Here is a 20,812-nt window from a genome sequence, read left to right on the forward strand (position 1 = left end):
ATCATTATTATGAAATCTTTTTTTTATTAATGACCAGTTTTGTGTTGTATGGCTACCAGATGTGTCTGCAGTTTTTGCAGAAGAGAAGGTTATAAATCATTATTTTTGCTTTTCAGTGGAGGACCAAGCAAAATGAGTGCGAAAGATTTATTTGGTAAGTTCAGTATCAATGTGATCACCTACATAAGTATTCACATTTCTTAGTGTTATTGATAATATTATTAGTAAACTTTACAAGATATTGGCCCACATTTACTAAGACTGGTATTTTTTACACTAGTGTAAGTTAAGAAGGTAGTCGGAGTTATTTGTGCCAAATTTATTAAAAGGTGCAAGCCTCTCATAAATTTGTGTATTTTGACCTGTCAAACAGGCAGAAAATTTGACGAGTGACAAGAAAAGTCGCAAACTTTGGCGTAAACTGCTAAGTAAATATGGGCCAATGTGTGCATCTGCAGAAAACTGTGGGTCAGATGTGCTAAGACTGGCGTTTCATACGCCAATCTTAGTCAGAAGCCATAGCAGTCAGATGCGAGTAATTAATTAAGAGGTGCACGCTTCTTAATAAATTAATCGCATCTTGTGCTGTCCGTGCATCTGACTTTGAAATCAACGGCAGCTCAGAGCTCCCATAGATTTCCGCTAGATGTTACGCCACTTTCTCACATAGAAGTTATTAAATCTGCGGGGCCATGGAGGTCTCGCCCCCTTTTAAGCCATGCCTCCTTTTTAAAAGTGCTGGGCGCGTGCAAGAAAAGTGCACCTAAGGCCTCATGCACATGACCGGATTTTTGTCCACCCGTAAATACTGGCGTAAATACGGGTCCTTGGTCACCCGAATTCCACCCGTATTTACGGGCACGTTTTTGGCTGCAAAATTGCACTGCACTAATCAGCAGCCCCTTCTCTCTATCAGTGCAGGATAGAGAGAAGGAACAGCCCTTTCCGTAATAAAAGTAAAATAAATTCATACTTACCCGGCCGTTGTCTTGGTGACGCGTCCCTCTCTTGATATCCAGTCCGACCTCCTTGGATGACGCGGCAGTCCATGTGACCGCTGCAGCCAGTGATTGGCCTGTGATTAGCTGCAGCGGTCACATGGGCTGTAACGTCATCCCAGGAGGCCGGACTGGAGGAATAAGCAGGGAGTTCTGGGTAAGTATGAACGTCTTTTCTTTTTTTTACAGCTTTATCTATATTGTGATCGGTAGCCACTGTCCAGGGTGCTGAAACAGTTACTGCCGATCGTTTAACTCTTTCAGCACCCTGGACAGTGACTATTTACTGACGTCGCCTAGCAACGCTCCCGTAATTACGGGTGCACACACATAGACTTCTATGGGCTGCCCCTGCCCTAATTATGGCCTGAAATAGGACATGTTCTATCTTTTTCAACGGCATGGGCACCTTCCCGTAAGCATACGGGGAGGTAACCGGGGACGTACCCGTGGCCAATAGAAGTCTATGGGCCCGTAATTACGGGAGTTTTTACGGTCGTGAGCATGGGGCCTAAATTTGAGGCTTTTTTCCGCCAACACCTTAATAATTGAGGGCCTGTGATGTTGGATCCTATATATTGGTATACTTCTCCCTTGGTATCTCATGTATATTATGCAACATTCTTGTGTCAATCATTTTATCACTAAACACCACTGACATCTATGTTTATATTATTGAAGGGTTATTCTGTTTTTTTATTTTTACTAGACCATGCAGGCAGAAGATGCGCCAAATTTATCACAGTGGCGCACACTATATGATAATTTGACGCATCTCGCGGGCCATTTTTCTCTTCCTCATGCCACTTGCTGGTTGGCATACTTTAAACCAATATTTTGTGGCAAACTTTTAACGCAATTTTGGCACATTTTAAGCCAAACACCCTTTAGTTAAGTCATGTTCCCTTTTAGAGACACTCTTCAAAACTGTCTAGTGAGGCACAAAAAGTGTTTAAGGCTTTGTTCACATTTTGGTCAGGGCTCCGTTCAGGGGTTCCATCTGAGCTTTCTGTCAGGGGAACCCATGAACAGAACCCTGACTGTTGCAAATGGAAACCATAGATTTCAATGGTGACGGATCCGGTACATATGGCTTCCGTAGCTTTGATGGAGTGAATAGCACAGTTGACTACGGTATTGATTCCGTCAAAAAGGTGGAACCCTTAAACAACGGTGACAAATAGAAATCATTTGCACCGGACCCATAACCATTGAAACCCCTGATGAGACGGAACCCATGAACAGAGCCCTGACGCAGATGTGAACGAAGCCTTGAACACATAATAAATCAGGCGCAATGCATATACACCAGTTTTTTTGCACATGTAGTTTAATAAATCTCCCATGAAGTTTTCGTTTCTATCTTTTTCATAGAAAGGACAAAGTAAATTGTTAGATTTTTCAGTCACAGGTTTTATTATTTTGTCTACTGGGACAATTGTTTGGGAATTTCACCATTTACCTCCAAATATCAGGTTCTTTTGAAGACCGTAAAATCTCAATGCTTTATAAAGAGGTTTTCAAATCTTTTTTAAATAAATAGGGCATCACCTTCCAAATATAAAATATATGCTAGTGACCAATATACAAGATGCATTTTAGTCTCAGTAATGTATACGGGTCATTTTCCCAGATCTATTTCTTGTATTTGTGAGAAGAAAAGAAAACAACAAGATCAAGAAGAGCATTCTAGAGAGCACTTCGTATCTCCTGTATGCTCATTCTAATATACAATCCAACCATTTTATCTTTTAGAACAGGGCAACTTAAACTTTTCCACTAGGTCCGCTAGAGTAAGAACATGGTGGCACCTGCACCTCAGCAGTGTCGCTTGTCCGAAATGACAAATATTGCTGAGTTATTCTTTCATTACTCGCCTGAACCCAGCATAACTTCAAAATAAACACAAAAACAGTCAATTATGTTGATAAAGCAGATCAGCGTTCACGTCACTTTCAACTGCACCTTAGCAAGCAATGATTTAAGTTCCAAGTTTGGAGCCACACGTCGCAGTTTTGTTCTGTGCTTTTGACGCAATTTTCTGAAATTGACAAAAACATAATGGTTATGCAGAACCACAATTTTTTTGCAGAGGAATTCCAAAAATTGCCGCAAAATCACAATAAAACCACAACAAAGCAGGTAAATGTGGACTCACGCTAAGGCCAAATTCAGACAGCCGTAGTATACGTCCGTGTGACGGCCCTTAAAACAACGGCCGTCACACGGACGCATGTATTTCAATGCGGCCATTCACACGGCCGTTGTTTCAACGGACCGTGTGAAGGGTCCGTTGAAAAATAGAACATGTCCTATTTTCTTCCCTTTTCACGGATCCCTCCATAGACTCAAGCCTATGGGGATCTGTAAAAATGGGACCCGCACGGGCGCAACTGCTGTTTTTCACGTCCGAATTTGCACTCGTTCGTGTGAATCTGGCCTAAGTACTATATGACCACTGCCCATAAATTGCTACACCACACCCAAGTTAATATATAGTGAAGACAAGCAATCTGACATCTCATGTGATTACTGCATAGTATGGCTCCATTCTCGGATGCCTGCAGTATAAGGGTATGTGCACACGATAACTGCATTTACGGCTGAAATTACGGAGCTGTTTTCAGGAGAAAACAGCTCCGGAATTTCAGACGTAATGGCATGTGCAGGCGTTTTTCGCAGCGTCCATTACGGACGTAATTGGAGCTGTTTTTCCATGGAGTCAATGGAAAACGGCTCCAATTACGACTCAAGAAGTGACAGGCACTTCTTTGACGCGGGCATCTTTTTTACGCACCGTCTTTTGACAGCGGCGCGTAAAAAAAATGACCGTCGGCACAGTACATCGTAAAACCCATTCAAATGAATGGGCAGATGTGTGCCGACGCTTTGGAGCCGTAATTTCGGACGGAATTCGAAGCTAAAACACCCGAATTACGTCCATAAATAGGGTGTGTGACCCCAGCCTAAGGGTATGTTCACACGCTGAGCCGAAAACTTCTGAAAATACGGAGCTGTTTTCAAGGGAAAACAGCACCTGATTTTCAGACGTTTTTTGAGCAACTCGCGTTTTTCGCTGCGTTTTTTCGGCTGTTTTTGGATCTGTTTTCAATAGAGTCTATGAGAAAACGGCTCCAAAAACATCCCAAGAAGTGTCCTGCACTTCTGTTGACGAGGCTGTAATTTTACGCGTCGTCTTTTGACAGCGACGCGTTGAATGACAGGTCGTCAGGCACAGTACATCGGCAAACCCATTAAAATGAATGGGCAGATGTTTGCCGACATATTGGAGCCTTTTTTTCAGGCGTAATTCGAGGCGTAAAACGCCTCCATTACGCCTGAAAGTAGGTCGTGTGAACCCAGCCTAATGTTGACAACAATTTGTTTAGTATCGTAGTCAGTATATACAGGACAGTAAGATTCTATCCTGTTGGATCCATTTTGCTATCTCCGAAGGAATTTGATTGTCTTTCGGGACTCGTCTTTTCTTCTCTAAGCTATATAAAAATACATTACAGAAAGGTTTTCACAATATATCGATTACATGACAAAAAGTATAGTAATATAAAGTAATTATGTTGAAAACCAAATCTGCAGATTACAATGTTTTATAGGGGTATTCCCATCTTAGACATTTATGGCATAGCCACAGGATATACCAAAAATATCTGATAAATGTGGGTCCCATCTGTGTATATGCCATATATGTCTTATATAGGATTATCTCCTTTAACTATAAAGTTTTGCAAAATGTATCTTTGACACCAGATATAGCCCCAATGAACATAAGTTAAATAGGACCAGTTAGCTCTCCTGACATGTCTATTTTTAGTAAACTTGTATTACCCATAAAATAACAATTCTGGAATATATTGTCTTAGAATTTTGTGGTGTGCTGATCCTCTCTTATTACTCCTGGAAATGTATAAATTAATTGACAACTAAACATTATCATTCCCTCTGTCGAAATGATATGTCCCCTACACTGTTTGACACTCTTTTTTTTTTAAAGGTAAATTTTATTGAGAACATGATAATAATGACATAGGTACTACAAAAAAAAGCATAGTATATGTACATTATATATATACAGCATTTTAGGTATACAACATAAAACAAACATAAACATGTAACAAGCAGCTTTTCATTGGTTTACAGAAGAAAACGAAGAGTGGTTAGCCAAATGCAATACATAAAAGGTGGCCAGTGGAGGAGTAGGCAAATCACAGGAGACATCCCATAAGTGCTAACACAATTAGGAAGTATGAGGATTAGCTGTCCAAGTTCTGCCAGATTTTCATACATTTATCCAGGCATCCACGGGCTTCATAAGTGAGTTTGAAGAGCGGGAGATTGGAATGAACTAGTGCAATCCACGCTTGTAACGTACGTACTATAGGGTGCTTCCGGTTCAGAAGGATAACCTTTTTTGCATAGAACAATAAAAACATCATAAGGGATCTGGTAGCTACAACATTAATAAGATCTTCTACCAGAAGTAAGCAGACTTTGGGATCTAACATACGGGGAAGTCCAATTTTTGACACAATAATTTCCAACACTTCAGACCAAAAGTCAAAGATAATTGGGCACTCCCCAAACATGTGGAGGAAGGAACCCTCCCCCTCTGGCAACGCAGGCATGTGGGGGAAGAGAGGCTTCCCCATTCTAGACGATTTAGATGGAGTGTAGTAAATTTGGTGGAAGAATTTGATTTGAATGAGTCGATCTCTAGCCGATATCAAGGGACCAATCAAGGCAATGCGCATTTCCGCATGATCATGAGTAGACATAGAGGGAAGGGTCTGAGACCATCTATCTAACGCTCTCAAGTTTATTGGAAGAGACCCGTAATAATTGTTTGTAAAGTGTGGACATTGGTTTGGTTGATGTCTCCTGTGTTACCCAGTCCTCCACCGGGGATGTGCACAACCGTAAATTATAGCCCGCAAATTGCGACCAGAGGGCTTGTCTAAGCTGAAATTATCGTAATTTCCAGTGAGGTGGGACCTGGTGTTTAGTCCTAAGTTGTGTAAAAGTGACAATCTTATTCTCAATCACCACATCTTCCAAAGTCAGTATGTCAAGTTCCACCCAGGTATTAGGATTGAAGAGTCTCTGTATGTGTCAGAAGTGGATTATACCAAAGAGGCGTCCTGGGTGACCGGAAACCTCTTCAAATTGGAGGAGGAAAAACTTCTGCCATACCCTCAAGGTTGTCTGAATCAAGATTGTGAGCAGGTGACCCGGTGGAGGTGACTGTCGGTATAAAGAATTGACTAGGGCCTTATAGGATCCCAGCAGGATAGTTTGTCACTTTCAGTGCTGGTTGGGTGGTATGAGAGCTTGTAGGGATAAACCCCATTTACAAGTGACATGGAAACACTCAGTTTACAATTTATTCATACATTTCCAGGAGGAATAATAGAGGGAGGGCACAATAAAACAGTTCTAAGAAAAAATGCTCCAGAATCGTTATTTTATGGTGAATATAAGCATTTACTAAAAAAAGACATGTCAGGACAGCTGACAGGTCCTCTTTAAATGCAGATCGAAGGCTTAGTCCACATTTAATTCCCTAAGAAAAGATAACATACGTTTCTATAAAATATTAAGTGCTGGGAGATCTCCGAGAGGTTTCAACAAGTAGACAAAATAATCATCATCACTTCACAGCCAGATGAAACGTCCTGCCAACATAAAATGACCATACTAGTCTGATCAAGTCAGAGCCCGCAGTCTTACACCTGCGAAAAATAATCATTAAACATCACGATAAAGTGAAAGCTATTGCAGCAAAGTGGTTAGTTGCAGCCTGTCAGAAACCAAGGAGGGTGAGGCCCGTGATCTGGGGTTAAATTACACCAAGGAGGGATGATTGGTAGAAGTAGGTGTGTTCAGACCTGATCGGGATGCTGTTTCCTGTAAAGAACCTAGTTCAGTGAACAGCTGTCCCTGTTTGGAAGTGCGTCTTACAAATCCAGATACAACCGCAAAATCAAGAAATATCCGGAAGATCTGCGCGATCAATGAATCCGTTTCAAAATCCGCCATTGGGACACTCACCAATCTTTGGTATGTCTGTGTCCTTCAAGCAATGCGCCTGAGAAATGTTCTGAGTGACCTTTAAACTGTACAATGTATGTGATAGGATTATACTATTATTATAGGTTTCTCTTATTGTACTTTAATATATGTTTTTACTTACAGAACAGAGGAAAAAATATTCCAATTCAAATGTCATCATGCATGAAACATCTCAGTACAATGTGGAGGTAAGTGTGTGGATCTTTATGTGGTGGCAAATAACTGATTCATTGGTGACATTTTATAGAAAAAATAAATATTGTGTAGCAGATATTTTGGAATGAGAATTCTTCATGAAGCAGGGTCCACCATGACAGGATTGGGGGTAAGGTGTGGGTGGTAGGATCCCTGTGTTACGTACCAGCAGATACCAGTATGACGCATGTACTATACATAGGTGCTTTAGTTGTTGTTTATAGTTGTAGTACATATATATTTATTTATGTATATAGCAATCAAAAAATAGGCAGCACTCCGTAGTATAAAGTGAAAAAAATCAAGGGTACTTTATTGCCCCATGTGCGACGTTTCAGCTCTGTCCTCTAGAGCCTTTCTCAAGCAGTTGGGACCTTGGTCTGTTCCCTAGGGCCTGCACCCAGATCCTGTCGGTGCTGCTGGATATAATATTGTATCAGCATATTAATATGTTGTGTTACATAGAAGAGGATTTGTAGGTTTGTTGGTTTATTCAAATATCCATGTAGCATCTAGGTCATTTATCTAGGTATGTTCCAAAAACTTTGCTAACTTTTACATGTTGCGTTCTATTCCCATGACAAGTTTTGTGTTATTTTGCATGCCCTGTATAAATCGTTATTTATGTAGATCTGTTAATCGATAGATAGATAGATAGATAGATAGATAGATAGATAGATAGATAGATAGATAGATAGATAGATAGATAGATAGATAGATAGATAGATAGATAGATAGATAGATAGATAGATAGATAGATAGCTATGAGATAGAGAGATATGAGATAGAGAGATATGAGATAGAGAGATATGAGATAGATAGATAGATAGATAGATAGATAGATAGATAGATAGATAGATAGATAGATAGATAGATAGATAGATAGATAGATAGATAGATAGATAGATAGATAGCTATGAGATAGAGAGATATGAGATAGAGAGATATGAGATAGATAGATAGATAGATAGATAGATAGATAGATAGATAGATAGATAGATAGATAGATAGATAGATAGATAGATAGATAGATAGATAGATAGATAGATAGATAGAGAGATAGATAGATGAGAGATAGATAGATATGAGATAGATAGATATGAGATAGATAGATATGAGATAGATAGATATGAGATAGATAGATATGAGATAGATAGATAGATAGATAGATAGATAGATAGATAGATAGATAGATAGATAGATAGATAGATAGATAGATAGATAGATAGATAGATAGATATGAGATAGATAGATAGATATGAGATAGATAGATAGATAGATATGAGATAGATAGATAGATAGATATGAGATAGATAGATAGATATGAGATAGATAGATAGATAGATAGATAGATAGATAGATAGATAGATAGATAGATAGATAGATAGATAGATAGATAGATAGATAGATAGATAGATAGATAGATAGATAGATAGATAATGTTACTGGATGGTTGGGTTAAATACGTCTGCACAGATGTATGATAGTCCTAATATATTACTGCGGCTCAGTCCAAATACCTGTATAGTCACATGAATGTTTTTTAAAATAATAAACACCATGATGGGCATGAAGATGGAAATTATAATCAATGGGGTCCGTCAGGTTTCAGTTGTCACTGCTGTGACTTTTGTTATTTTGCTCCTTTGGCGGAGCAGAACAGCGAAAATGAAGCATGCAGATGTGAACAGAGCCTTAGCTATCTATTTTATTCTTTGCTAATGAACCTGCCATAGATAAATTACACAGGAGAACATATAGGTGAAATGCTGGCATGGCAATATATAACCACTGCATAGGAAAAGTAGGCAAATATCTGTGGAAACATTTGGATGAGTGGTCATAGATGGTCCAACGCCACCATTGCAAAGGACAGCTCTATTAAACGAGAGTAAAGGGTTAAAAATAGAGGAATGACAGTGTCACAGCGGAGAGTATACAGGTGACATTTGAGCAGCCCTGCAGAGCAGGATGTTCTTTCTATAGACGGTGTCAGAGAAAAGCACGTTCAGCTCAAAGGTTGATTTCTGCAATGCAAAGCCACTCCTTCGAATAGCGCCGGCTTGTCCAAAGGTGATGAGTTGAGATGAACTTTGTTAGGAGGAGCGGGTAGGAGGGAACGTTCACAGGGAGAATGACAGGAGGTTGGCAGAGGACTTCTTTCCTACAGAGATCCTCTTATCAGAGTCAACAGAAAAGCATTTCCATTCAACCTGGCCATCTACCTACAATAAATCACAAGCGGCTAATTACTTCACCCGTTCATTAGCCTTCACCAATTAACCGCCAATGTGCCCGCTCCTCGACTCTTCCAACTCTATATTATGTATATGTACTGAGAGTAATGATGTATAATTCCATGTTTGCACAACTGTCGTGTAATCTGGAGACATGTAGCTTATTACCTGTACTAAAGACACTCATTAACTGTAATGCTTACACCGTATTTCCTACGTTTATGACATTAAATACCAGCCCTGGTTTGGTTTTCCACTTTGACTGGGTTTTATAACCGGCAAATAGGAATACGCTCGACTGGTTCGTAAGATAATTCACATGTAAATGCTACATTTAGCCCAATCCAGATACCGTTAGTGTCAAAGAACCCGAATTATATATACAAGGATTGGCAAAAAAAAAATAAGAAATAGCGTGGCTTAGGCTGGCCATACATTTTAAATAGCTGTCGACTAACAACTATCCCTCCCGGCTCCCCCATACACATGCATGCTCGGCTTGTCCGAGCGTACATGTGTTCTCAGGGAGAAAGCCGCTGCCAGACTCATCTTACCTAATAGCGAACAATAGGATCGGACGTGCCGAAATTCAAAATGCCTGACCCTTCTCTCCCACATCTGCCATCATGGGCGAATTGGGACGCCGCCATACACATTAGATGGTCGTTTTTCCGCAGCGGAATATCTGCTAGTTTTAACGGAAATCCTGCAGCAATTCCGTTACGTGTGGACAAGCCCTTAGGTTGAAACAGAAAATGCCTCAACCCTATAACATATACATAATAATATCTCATATATGAGGAGTATCTCACACATGAGCCCTTATATGGGAGCGGTTTACTGTTATATTCTTTTTTCTTTTTCAGCAGTTTTTATTGTGTTTTATTATAGACATAAAAGAACAGCTGGGATATAGCAATCTTCTATCCAAAGTCCATCTGAAACAATATATGTCCACAAAGTCATTTGTAATTTTAAAAATGGAATTACTATAGCAGATCAGCATAAGACAAAAAGATCTGTCATACATGTTGACACTTCTCTACTTTTTTCGGTAGTATATAAGCTTTATATACTAAGAACAGTACAAAGGACAAAAGGCAGATTAAAATCAGTATAGGAGGGATTCTTTACAGTAAGAGCAGTTTAAATGTGAAATGTCCTAGTGATAATTAATAGCAAAATAAATCAATACTGGAATTTAAAAAGTCTAGATGCTTAAAGTACGACGGAATAGAAGGGCTTATACTGTGTAATATTCTGCTTTATAATATACGTTGTTTCAGTTCCTCGAAATGTGCAGGACCTCTGCTTGCTGTTTGTTACAATATACTAGTCTTAGGATCCTCTGTGAGCTAAACACAGTGGTAGCACATATCTCTCTCCTGTCCTAGTCTCTGGGATACAGTCAAACATTGTAACAAACCCAGCAACTGTGTTAGTCTCATTTCACATTTTGTTCACATTTTGTTTTTACCTTCCATCTGAGGTATACGTCAGGAGTTTCTATGATGTATACCTCCGACGGAAGGCTCCGATGTATGCTAACGTATTAACATATAGTGACATACGTTGTCCATGTCCAAGAAACGCAGGAAATGATGTTTTCCTATACAGTGAAACAAAAGGTATGCGGCCAATGCATACCTGCCTGGCGTGCAGGACACTCTTTTGGCATATGCTGGCTCAATGGGGCCCTATGGATACACCAAGTGATATGTGAACAGAACCTAAGCAGGACATGGTCAGGACAGATTTTCAGCCTCTAAATGTAAACAAGCTTCTGTTCAGTGACAGCAAGCAATGTTGAAAATGGCATGGGGCACAAAAAAGATTTATTAGAAAGTTGCAAAACCTTTCATTATACTATGCTTAAAGGGGATTCTCAGAATCATAAACTATCACCTATTCACAGGACAGGTGATCATTTTCTGATTGCTGGGGGTCCCACCGCTGGGACCCTCAATGCTCAAGAGAACGGGGGTCCGTTCCTCTTCACTGCTCTACCGCAATGGGGATGAAATTGAATGGAGCGGTGGTCAAGCATGCTTAAAAGGTTATGGGAATGACGGATACATCCGAGTTCAGCGTTTGACTGTCTCCGTCATTGTTATAGAGAATGAATAAAGTGATGGGCGCATGCTCGACCATCGCTCTACTCAATCTCCTCCACACTGTGGGGGGTGCAGTGAGGAGGATCCGGGGGTTCGGGAACTTTGTTCTCACGACGGGTGGGGGTCCCAGTTTTGTCCTAGCCATTCTGGATTGGTCATACATGGACAGGGCTTTGTTCTGTCCCAATTATGAAATGAAAACAAGAAGATATATGTGCGTGTGTGTGTATGTGTGTGTGTGTGTATGTATATATATATATACATGATTTATGTTTCTAGACAGGTCTGGTAGGATTCTTGTGTTATGAGACCAGGTGAGGTATCGCAAACATTAGAAGGAAAAAATATAAATAAATAGTTTTGCGACCTTTTCCACCCAAAAATACCAGCCAGACTTAGGCTGTGTTCACACGCTAAACTAAACACGTCTGTAAAATATGGAGCTGTTTTCAAGGCAAAACAGCCTCTGATTTCCAGCCTTTTTTAAAGCATCAAGCGTTTTTGGAGCTGTTTTTCTATTGAGACAATGAAAAAACGGCTCTAAAAATGGCTCAAGAAGTGACACGCACTTCTTTTTTACAGGGCGTTTTTTTATGCAGCCGTGTAAAATAAACGCCTCATGGAAATGAAACGCCGTTTTTCCCATTGAAATCTATGGGCAGATGTTTGTAGGCATTCAGCCTCCGTATTTTTAGCTGTTTTTTGGGGCGTTTCCGGCCCGAAAATTGCCTGAAAGTCAGCCATGTGAACATACCCTTAGGCTGTATTTAAATGTCCTGCTTATGTGACAGTTTTTACCGTGATTTTGCACAAAATTGAGACAAAAATAAACACAAAAAACTGGCATGTGTAATTACACTTTAGCACGGGTAAAAAGAGAGTGGGTATGGGGCTGTGACTTTACGCTAAGGCTAGATTCACACGAACGTAGCAAACCTCGGACGTGATGAACTGCGGTTTGTCATGTCCGAGGTGCATCCGTGCGCCACCCATGCGGGACGCATTATCGCGCATCCCCCCCATGTTTTAACAGCCGTCACACGGACGTATTCAAGGTTCGTGTGAATAAGACCTTAGTTTGTGATGTGCCTTAGGCAATGACTTTTAGTCCCTCTGCACACATAGTGGATTTGTAGCAGATTTTCCATCCGGGTGTGCGAGTGAAAAATCTGCTGCGGTAAGACTGTTGCAGGCAAGTGGATAAGATTTACAAAATGTCATCTACCTGCTGCTGAACATTTTCCGAATGGAAATCAGAGCATGTTGCAGATTTTCAAATCAGCAACGTGTTCATTCTGTTCTGGATGTTTACTGCGGATTTCACTCTTTTCAATGTAGAAGGGGTGAAATCTGCATTAATCCGAAACGCTGTTGAAAATCCGCAACAAATCGGCTATGTGTGTGGGTACCCTAAGTCAGTATTCTCCTCCATCATTGGCTTTTGAGTCTCAGGGATGAACAGTGTGCACATGTGTCCGACACTCTGCTGCCTTGCCCCCTGCAATCTCCCGCCGGAAGCAATCACACCCTTGACCTAGTCCAGATTGAGCCGATGATCCTAGGGCTCAATGGGCCTGGCACTCTCAGATTTACCTATTTTGTTTACTGTGTTTTAGTGTTCAAACATGAAATTAATGGGGTCGTCTCAGGATGACTACCCCCGTCCATATACCCTACAAGGGCATATGGACATCATATGTGCCAGAACTCAATGGCACTTAGTAAGAGTGGCGCCCACTCTGGCAGATCCAGCACGTTTATTCATTACATTCATTTGAATGCCCGCCATACAATGATACATGTCCTCTTGTCTTCATAAGACAACCCCTATAAGGAATGTTTTTTCTAATGAAGAAGCTTGTGGAAATATTAGACTATGAACTTTCACGTATGTGCCTGGCTATTTGCCTACACAACTTACCTGTAAATAGCCAATTTACAATTAATACTACAGGGGCCCTCCAGGGTACCAAAGGATCATCCAGTGGGCACAACCTCTGACATAATAATGGGCTTTGAAGGTCCAGCGGAAGACAACCTCATATGGAGAAGAAGCCAATAATTTGCCAAAAGGGTTTATTTGTTAGTTATATGTTATTGATGATTAGTCCTTACTATGCCTGCATTTCCTTTGGTGGGCCTGAGGTACCCCAGTCCCCCACTGCTTCACTAACAGAAAAGAGGTTCTGAAGTAGTTCAGTGTACCTATCATTTGTAGAGGGGGTTTGGCTAAATAGTCAAAAATTCTGTCCTGATTAATGCAATAATACGAGATATAATAAAATTATACATCAAAGGAAACAGCTCACACTACTCCAACTTTTTTTAATTCAGAATAGAAGTCAATGGAATATTATTGTACTGATCCATAACAGTGGTCATTTCTATTGACTTCCATGGAGCGTCTAGTATAAGCGATAGGTCAGTCAACTTTTTGAAAATTGTGTCACACACTTTTTGTGGCTCAATATATTTCTATGGCAGTGGTCTCCAACCTGCTGCCAAACGACAACATATTCCCATATGAAAATTTCCGTCCTGTATAAATGTACTCTCAGAAATCCTTAGCAAGTGATGCAAAACTCAATGATTATTTCCTCTTTTTTTCATAGCATCTGGCAACATTTTTGATGGATAAGAATGATTCCCTTGGCACGGTGGATGATGCTGTAAAACAATTATTTCAGTTGGAATCAAAAGACAAGATCTGGGCCCAGGAGATGGTTCTTCAAGTAATAAACACATCAATCAGCCTTCTAGACTGTGCCACCCAGGTATAACGCTTTCGACATACCCTACACTATAAATATAGACACAAATGGCAGCAGTCCAGGATTATAAGGAAGCAGAAGATGTTGGCTGTACAATAAGAAACACAATAATTGACACTGTATTCTCTTTTTTTATGACAGGAGGAACTGGAGAATTTCCCCCTCTCCATAGTCCAACAATGCCGTAGCCTTCAGGGTCCTCATCGATATCCTCATCTCCTTCTTATAGTATGTCAGGAGGTTGACCAGAGCAAACCTGATATACATTTCTTCAACTGTGAGATGGAGGTAAGTGGAACAAATGAGAATAACGGTTTCCAGAAATTGATAATTGATCCACAAGTTGTGCTAAAACTTAACCTCTAATGTAAAGGGTTATTCCTATCAAACAAAGTGATGGCATATCGCCAGGATATGTCATCACTTTCTGATTGATTGGGGTCCACTGACGGGCTTCCCACTGCTAATGCATGCCCATCAACTTTTACTCTGCACTTGAATGGTTCCCTGCCCAGCCAGGGGCTGGGAGAGGTGTGAATCCCAGCAGTCGGACCCCCTGAAGATCATAAAGTGATGGAATATACTGGCGGTATACCATTACTTTCTTTGATGGGAAAATCTTTTAATACCATGTGAAAGAAAACAACAAATGAAAGATATCAGAGAGGGTCCAGTACAGTAAAGTACAAAATACCAAAACATTGGCCTGGGATGAGGTCTTTAGCATTGGGATATTTTAGGGTGAGTAGAAAATATACAAGAAAAATTGGTCCGCTCACCACTCATTCGAAGTAAGGACGCCACATTCCATGATTATTCGGTGCACGGGCAAGAGAGCTACGTCGGGAGTAGGTAGAAATCCAAGGAAAAAAGTTGCAGCACACGATATGATATGAAAAAATACAAAACTGTTTATTTAAGTTAAAATTAAAACAAGAAATTAAAAAATCCTGAGAGAGAACGCCTACGCGTTTCGAACTTTTCAGTTCTTAATCATAGCTATATGATTAAGAACTGAAAACTTTGAAACGCGTAGGCGTTCTCTCCCGGGATTTTTTAATTTCTTGTTTTAATTTTAACTTAAATAAACAGTTTTGTATTTTTTCATATCATATCGTGTGCTGGACCTCTAACTTTTTTCCTTATATTTTAGGGTGCATTAGAGGTAGAACCAAGTTGCCATTTTTGGAGAGGGTGCCCTGTTATTGCTACAGGGTTGATAGGATGCACAAAGAGAGACAGACTGAGTGTCGTAAATACAAAATAATTCTTTACCACCCCCTATTTTTCTAGCCACTAACAATTGCCCTTTTGTTTTGGTATTTTGTACATTACTGTACAGGACCCTCTCTGATATCTTTCATTTGTTTTGTTCTTTTATATGGTATTAGCATTAAAAGTTACGTTTTAGCACATCTTGCGGATCCGTGATAAATACATTGAAGCAAAAAGGTTTACATCAGTTTGTCATTTGGCATAACTAATGTCATATCACAATGACTTTGGAGATAAACCGCCCAGCATTAACATGGTGCAAAAATAAGGAAATTACAAAAAGAGCTGTAAGGTATTAGAAAAACAATATAAATGGAGAGCTACTTTTGGTTTTAGAGTGTAACTAAACTTTTAAAAATCTTTTGACATGTTAGAGTGACTTGTCAGAAGTTTTAATCGGTGCTGGGCCTTGCACTGGTACCCCACTGATCGCTAAAACGAAGCGGCAGAAGAGCTCGGGCAAGTGCTTTGCCCCTTTATTTCTGATTGACTTTTCTCAGAGCGGTGTACAGGCTCAATAGAATGTCTATGAGTCCGTACATCACCCGCTCAGCCTTTAGAAGAAAGCTGAACAGAAACGAAGGAGGCACGACTGCCACTTAGTTTTAGAGATTGGTGGGGGTCTCAGAGCTCGGTCACTATGACATGTCAAAAAATGTTATGTTTAGTTACCCCTTATAATAATACTGCTACTATTGATAATTGGGAATTCCCTCCGTCAAAGGTGGGAACCAATGTACAATTAATGAAGAGAGCCTTGGGGTTGAAGGGTGTAGTTTATATGTCTAAAAAGGCTGGATGAGAACTGCATGTAATTGTTATATACCGTAATTCAAATTCAATGAAAATAATCACTAAGGAGCGATCAAAAACACCAGACTCATGAGTCTGGTGTATTGATGAGGGGAGCGCTCCCCTTGTCTTCCCCCTCCCCTCTCGGCAGTGATTGATAACTGGCTGCTGTGTATCTGCATATACTTCAGCCTGTCAATCGCTGTGAGGAAGGCGGGGGGAGCGCTCCCCTCATGAATAACTGTGTATTCGTTGATCGCTTTTTTTCTTTCTCACGACCTGTCATTATTTAAATGAATGCACAGACGTTTAGACATATCCACAAAAGGAGAAGTGTAATGTGGCTTTAGAAATCCCATATTTCACTTTTAACATAGTACTGTATATAATAACAGCAGTCATACAGTCTTTTTCCACATTTAGCAAGCAATAAAAGCATGTTTTTATATTAATAGAGCACTGCTATTGGCTTTGAGCAGGCAATCATTATATTATATATTGTAAATAACAATGTTATGTAGGTTATTGGCTCTACATACATACATACATACATAAATACATACATACATTTATCCAGAGCATGTAACTGTGTAACCTTGCATGGCAGGCATCAACAAACTGGAAATATTCTATACTCCTAGGCCCTATGCACACGACCATGCCCGTTAACACAGCTCACGATTGCGGGCACGGCTGGCTCCTATACAAAGTAAAGGCGCATAGTCCGTAATACACCGAAAAACTGACATGCTCCATAATTCCCGGCATGGTTCTATGGCACGGACACCCATTCGTAGCGCTACAGAAAGGTGTCCGCAACCAATAGAACCGAATGGGTCCCTAAAACCACGGACCGTACCATGGGACCTAATAACAAGTTTAGAAAACAGTGACTTTCACACATGAATATTTGTAAAAGCTTTCTGTATAAGCAATCTTCCTTTCCCCATTGTAAACACAGTACAGAATTCATATTGATAACAAGTGTATCATTTTGCCATTTGGTATATTTCTGATTTTCTTAGGAATATTGAAGTTTTATTTATGGTTTATATAAATTACTGGCGGCATAGAAAGAGTTTGCAGGACCCTCTATACCAGCAGCAGGAGGCCGATGATCAATCACTATAACTGCAATGTTAACACTTATTTTCTAAAATATTCTGTTTATACGGCCCCCATTGATATCTTGGTATCTACGGCCAGTGATTGATACCCATTGGTATATATAGTATCTTAATGGAAACCAGTGGTCACTCTTGATGTAGCTGATGAAGGGGTGTCCTGAATAAAGAACCCTCAGTTATCGGCTCCACAAGGCGTTTAAAAAGGAGTTGTTTATGCCGCAGGTTATGACTTTGATTTGTCATATTGCCCTTTTCACTAAGTTTTAGTCTAGTTTTGCTGGCATGTATTCTTATTGTTATTACTTTTATATTGAGTATAATTTGACCAGGGAACCCGTTCAATGCTCTTTTCTTGCATTTATTAAAAGTTGAGAGAATAATAATGCCTCTATATACCACTATCTGTATCCAAACTCATGCTTTAAGCATTGTGCCTCTTAGTGCATTCAATCCTACAGTATGCCTGATGTTTGGAAAGCCCTATAGTGTACATTACCAAGTTTATTCAGGGATCTCGTAGTTGTATAAAGCCATTTTTATTTCACTCATGTCCGTGCTGTTCTATTCACAACGTTCATTCCCATTGTACATACATGGGGCTGACATATTGCGCAGAGCTATACATATATTCACTCACATCAGTCCTTGTTCGGGGAAGGTCTTGCCCTCTAATTTCCATGTCTCAAACTCATGCTCATTCTCTTGCACTTTTAGAAAGCTAGCTATTTATGTAGAGTGGTAGCCAAGTATACTTAGAAGAGTCCCATACACACAAGGGCCCACGCTGTGGAAGGAGGATGAGACCCTTCTCCTGGTTCACACTCTTTACCTCCAACTCCACACAATGCCTCCATTCCTCTTTATTTTCTAAACAATGTCACCACCTCCAAAGAGTGTCCTCAATTGGGGAAACCGAGACCCCCATCCTGTGACTTTAAATAAAATTTCTGATTCTATCAATGTAACTATTAATAGAATAATTGATGATATTTGACAGCTTTATCTTGCTACACAACTGTTACCCAATATATAATATACAAACACTTTATTTTTACAGGCTGAATTGGTTCATGCAGATATAGAAAGTGCACTTGCTGACATTAAACATGGAAATAAAATGCGACTACAGACCCTCAAGTGAGTATCGCATTCAATCCTATCATTTATTGAGTCTTACCTTTTAGAATTCTTTTGTTTTTTTGGAAAGTTATTTCTGAAAACTTCTCACATCTGTTTCTATTAAAATGATGTACAGTTGTAACACTCCTTTGTGCCAGTCTCCGTGAGGCGGGTGTCTGGCAGTTCTCACCTCACAATAGCACAGTGCCTGCCCCCAAATCTTGCTGGGTGCTCTGTTGTTATGCTTAATCTTCTACTAGGGGTCGATTTGGGAAACCCCCACCTGAGTTCAGTACACACCTCAATATTACAAGCAACTTCTAACTAATAGCAGAGAATACACAATATTTTAAATGACTGCAGCAATACACTAAACACAGTCCAGGGCCCAGTTGCCGCTGATATTGGCATGCATCCTGGAACCGTTGGTGCAGATTAGTAGTATAAGGGTATGTTCACACGCTGAGCCAAAAACGTCTGAAAATACGGAGCTGTTTTCAAGGGAAAACAGCACCTGATTTTCAGACGTTTTTTGAGCAACTCACGTTTTTCGCGCCGTTTTTCGCGCCGTTTTTGGAGCTGTTTTCAATAGGGTCTATGAGAAAACGGCTCCAAAAACGTCCCAAGAAGTCGCCTGCACTTCTTTTGACGAGGCTGTAATTTTACGCGTCGTCTTTTTACAGCTGTCAAACGACGACGCGTAAATTACAGGTCGTCGGCACAGTACGTCAGCAAACCCATTCAAATGAATGGGCAGATGTTTGCCGACGTATTGGAGCCGTATTTTCAGGCATAAATCGAGGCATAATACGCCTCGTTTACACCTGAAAATAGGTCGTGTGAACCCAGCCTTAGAACAGCAAAATTCATGCAATTTTAGTGTCCTGTTTTTAGATCTTGTTTTTTTGTGGCAGGCTTTTTTGTCCTGGCAAAAGAACGTATCCCGATTTAATGTCTTTTTTTATGCCAACTGAAAGAATGTAAGATGGCCTTACTCTACGTCCGTATGCCTCCAATTTCGAAAGGCATACAATCGTGGCATGTTCTGTCAGATGTCTTATGTTTGGAGGTCGTGGTAAACTTTAGTTTAGAGAATTTAAGAGGCATTCTAAAAAAAACAACAGGTCAACAGCTTCAAAAACTACTAATTTGCTCACTGAGAACCTCTGGGATGGTGTTTTCAGAAATAAAATAATATTATTTCATACCTTTACTGCTTATAATGCTTGAAGAGTATGACTTGTGTGTGCAGTTATAATGTCAGGTTTTATGGCACTAATCTAAAACTGGGAACGCAATATGTCAATGTAGCTGTAGGGTGGGCCCACATAATCGATCACTCTGGTGGGCCCTAAGCACGTCCGCTGGTTGTGTATCACCTGCACAAAAGGACTAGCAGATAAGAAAGCTGTACATTTCAGACACGGTGGTAAATATGTGAAACATAGTACAAGGTCAAGCTTTATTACACAATGCTATAAACACAGTAATTGAAATAAGATGAATACAAGGAAAGATGCTAATGTCTGATTTTCAGAGTTGATATTTTGAAAATTAGCTTAGAAATCTTTTTCCCTGTAACATTTTCTATTCTTTTTCTTGTTAATGTTATATAAGTTTAGAGAAAGTGCAAATATCAGGAAGAGCTAAGCTACGGCATAACATTCTCTAATGTACTAACCAGAGAGGCTGAACAGATCAAAATATAAGCTGTTCATAAAACATCACTGAGCTACGTATATAAATATAGGATGTCTGGTTGATGTTTTACCTTTGTAGCTACTTTTAAGACTCTATAAAAGATTATATTTCTAATTTAGGTTACCGATAAATGTAAGGTTATTGTCCTTAGAAAGGGAAAATACGTATCACTTTTAAACACTAAACGGGAAAACACTGAGTAAAACTGACATGAGAAAGGATAGAGATATTAGTGTCAGGCAGCTGGTGCCAAGGCACAAAAAATAATCATCGAATGCATCAAAAGGGACATAGATAAACATGACGGGAACATAGTTCTACCACTTAATAAATCTCTAGTTAGACCGCACATTCAATATTTGTACAGTTTTGGGTATAAGTGTACAAGAAAGACAT

The 20,812-nt window shown here is 39.9% G+C and overlaps 1 protein-coding gene across 2 annotated transcripts in view; it reads left to right on the forward strand.

Moving 5' to 3' along the window:
- Nucleotides 1-20,812, forward strand: part of EPS8L2 (EPS8 signaling adaptor L2) — a 126,098-nt gene that overhangs the window by 81,557 nt on the left and 23,729 nt on the right. For both annotated transcript variants that reach the window (XM_075837592.1, XM_075837593.1), the window contains exons 3-7: nt 117-154; nt 7,209-7,273; nt 14,244-14,405; nt 14,544-14,690; nt 18,654-18,733. In XM_075837592.1, coding sequence (XP_075693707.1) covers nt 117-154; nt 7,209-7,273; nt 14,244-14,405; nt 14,544-14,690; nt 18,654-18,733 — 492 coding nt within the window. The remainder of the gene's footprint in view (nt 1-116; nt 155-7,208; nt 7,274-14,243; nt 14,406-14,543; nt 14,691-18,653; nt 18,734-20,812) is intronic.

The sequence above is a fragment of the Rhinoderma darwinii genome, chromosome 9, assembly GCF_050947455.1.
Source record: "Rhinoderma darwinii isolate aRhiDar2 chromosome 9, aRhiDar2.hap1, whole genome shotgun sequence".
Taxonomy (NCBI): domain Eukaryota; kingdom Metazoa; phylum Chordata; class Amphibia; order Anura; family Rhinodermatidae; genus Rhinoderma; species Rhinoderma darwinii.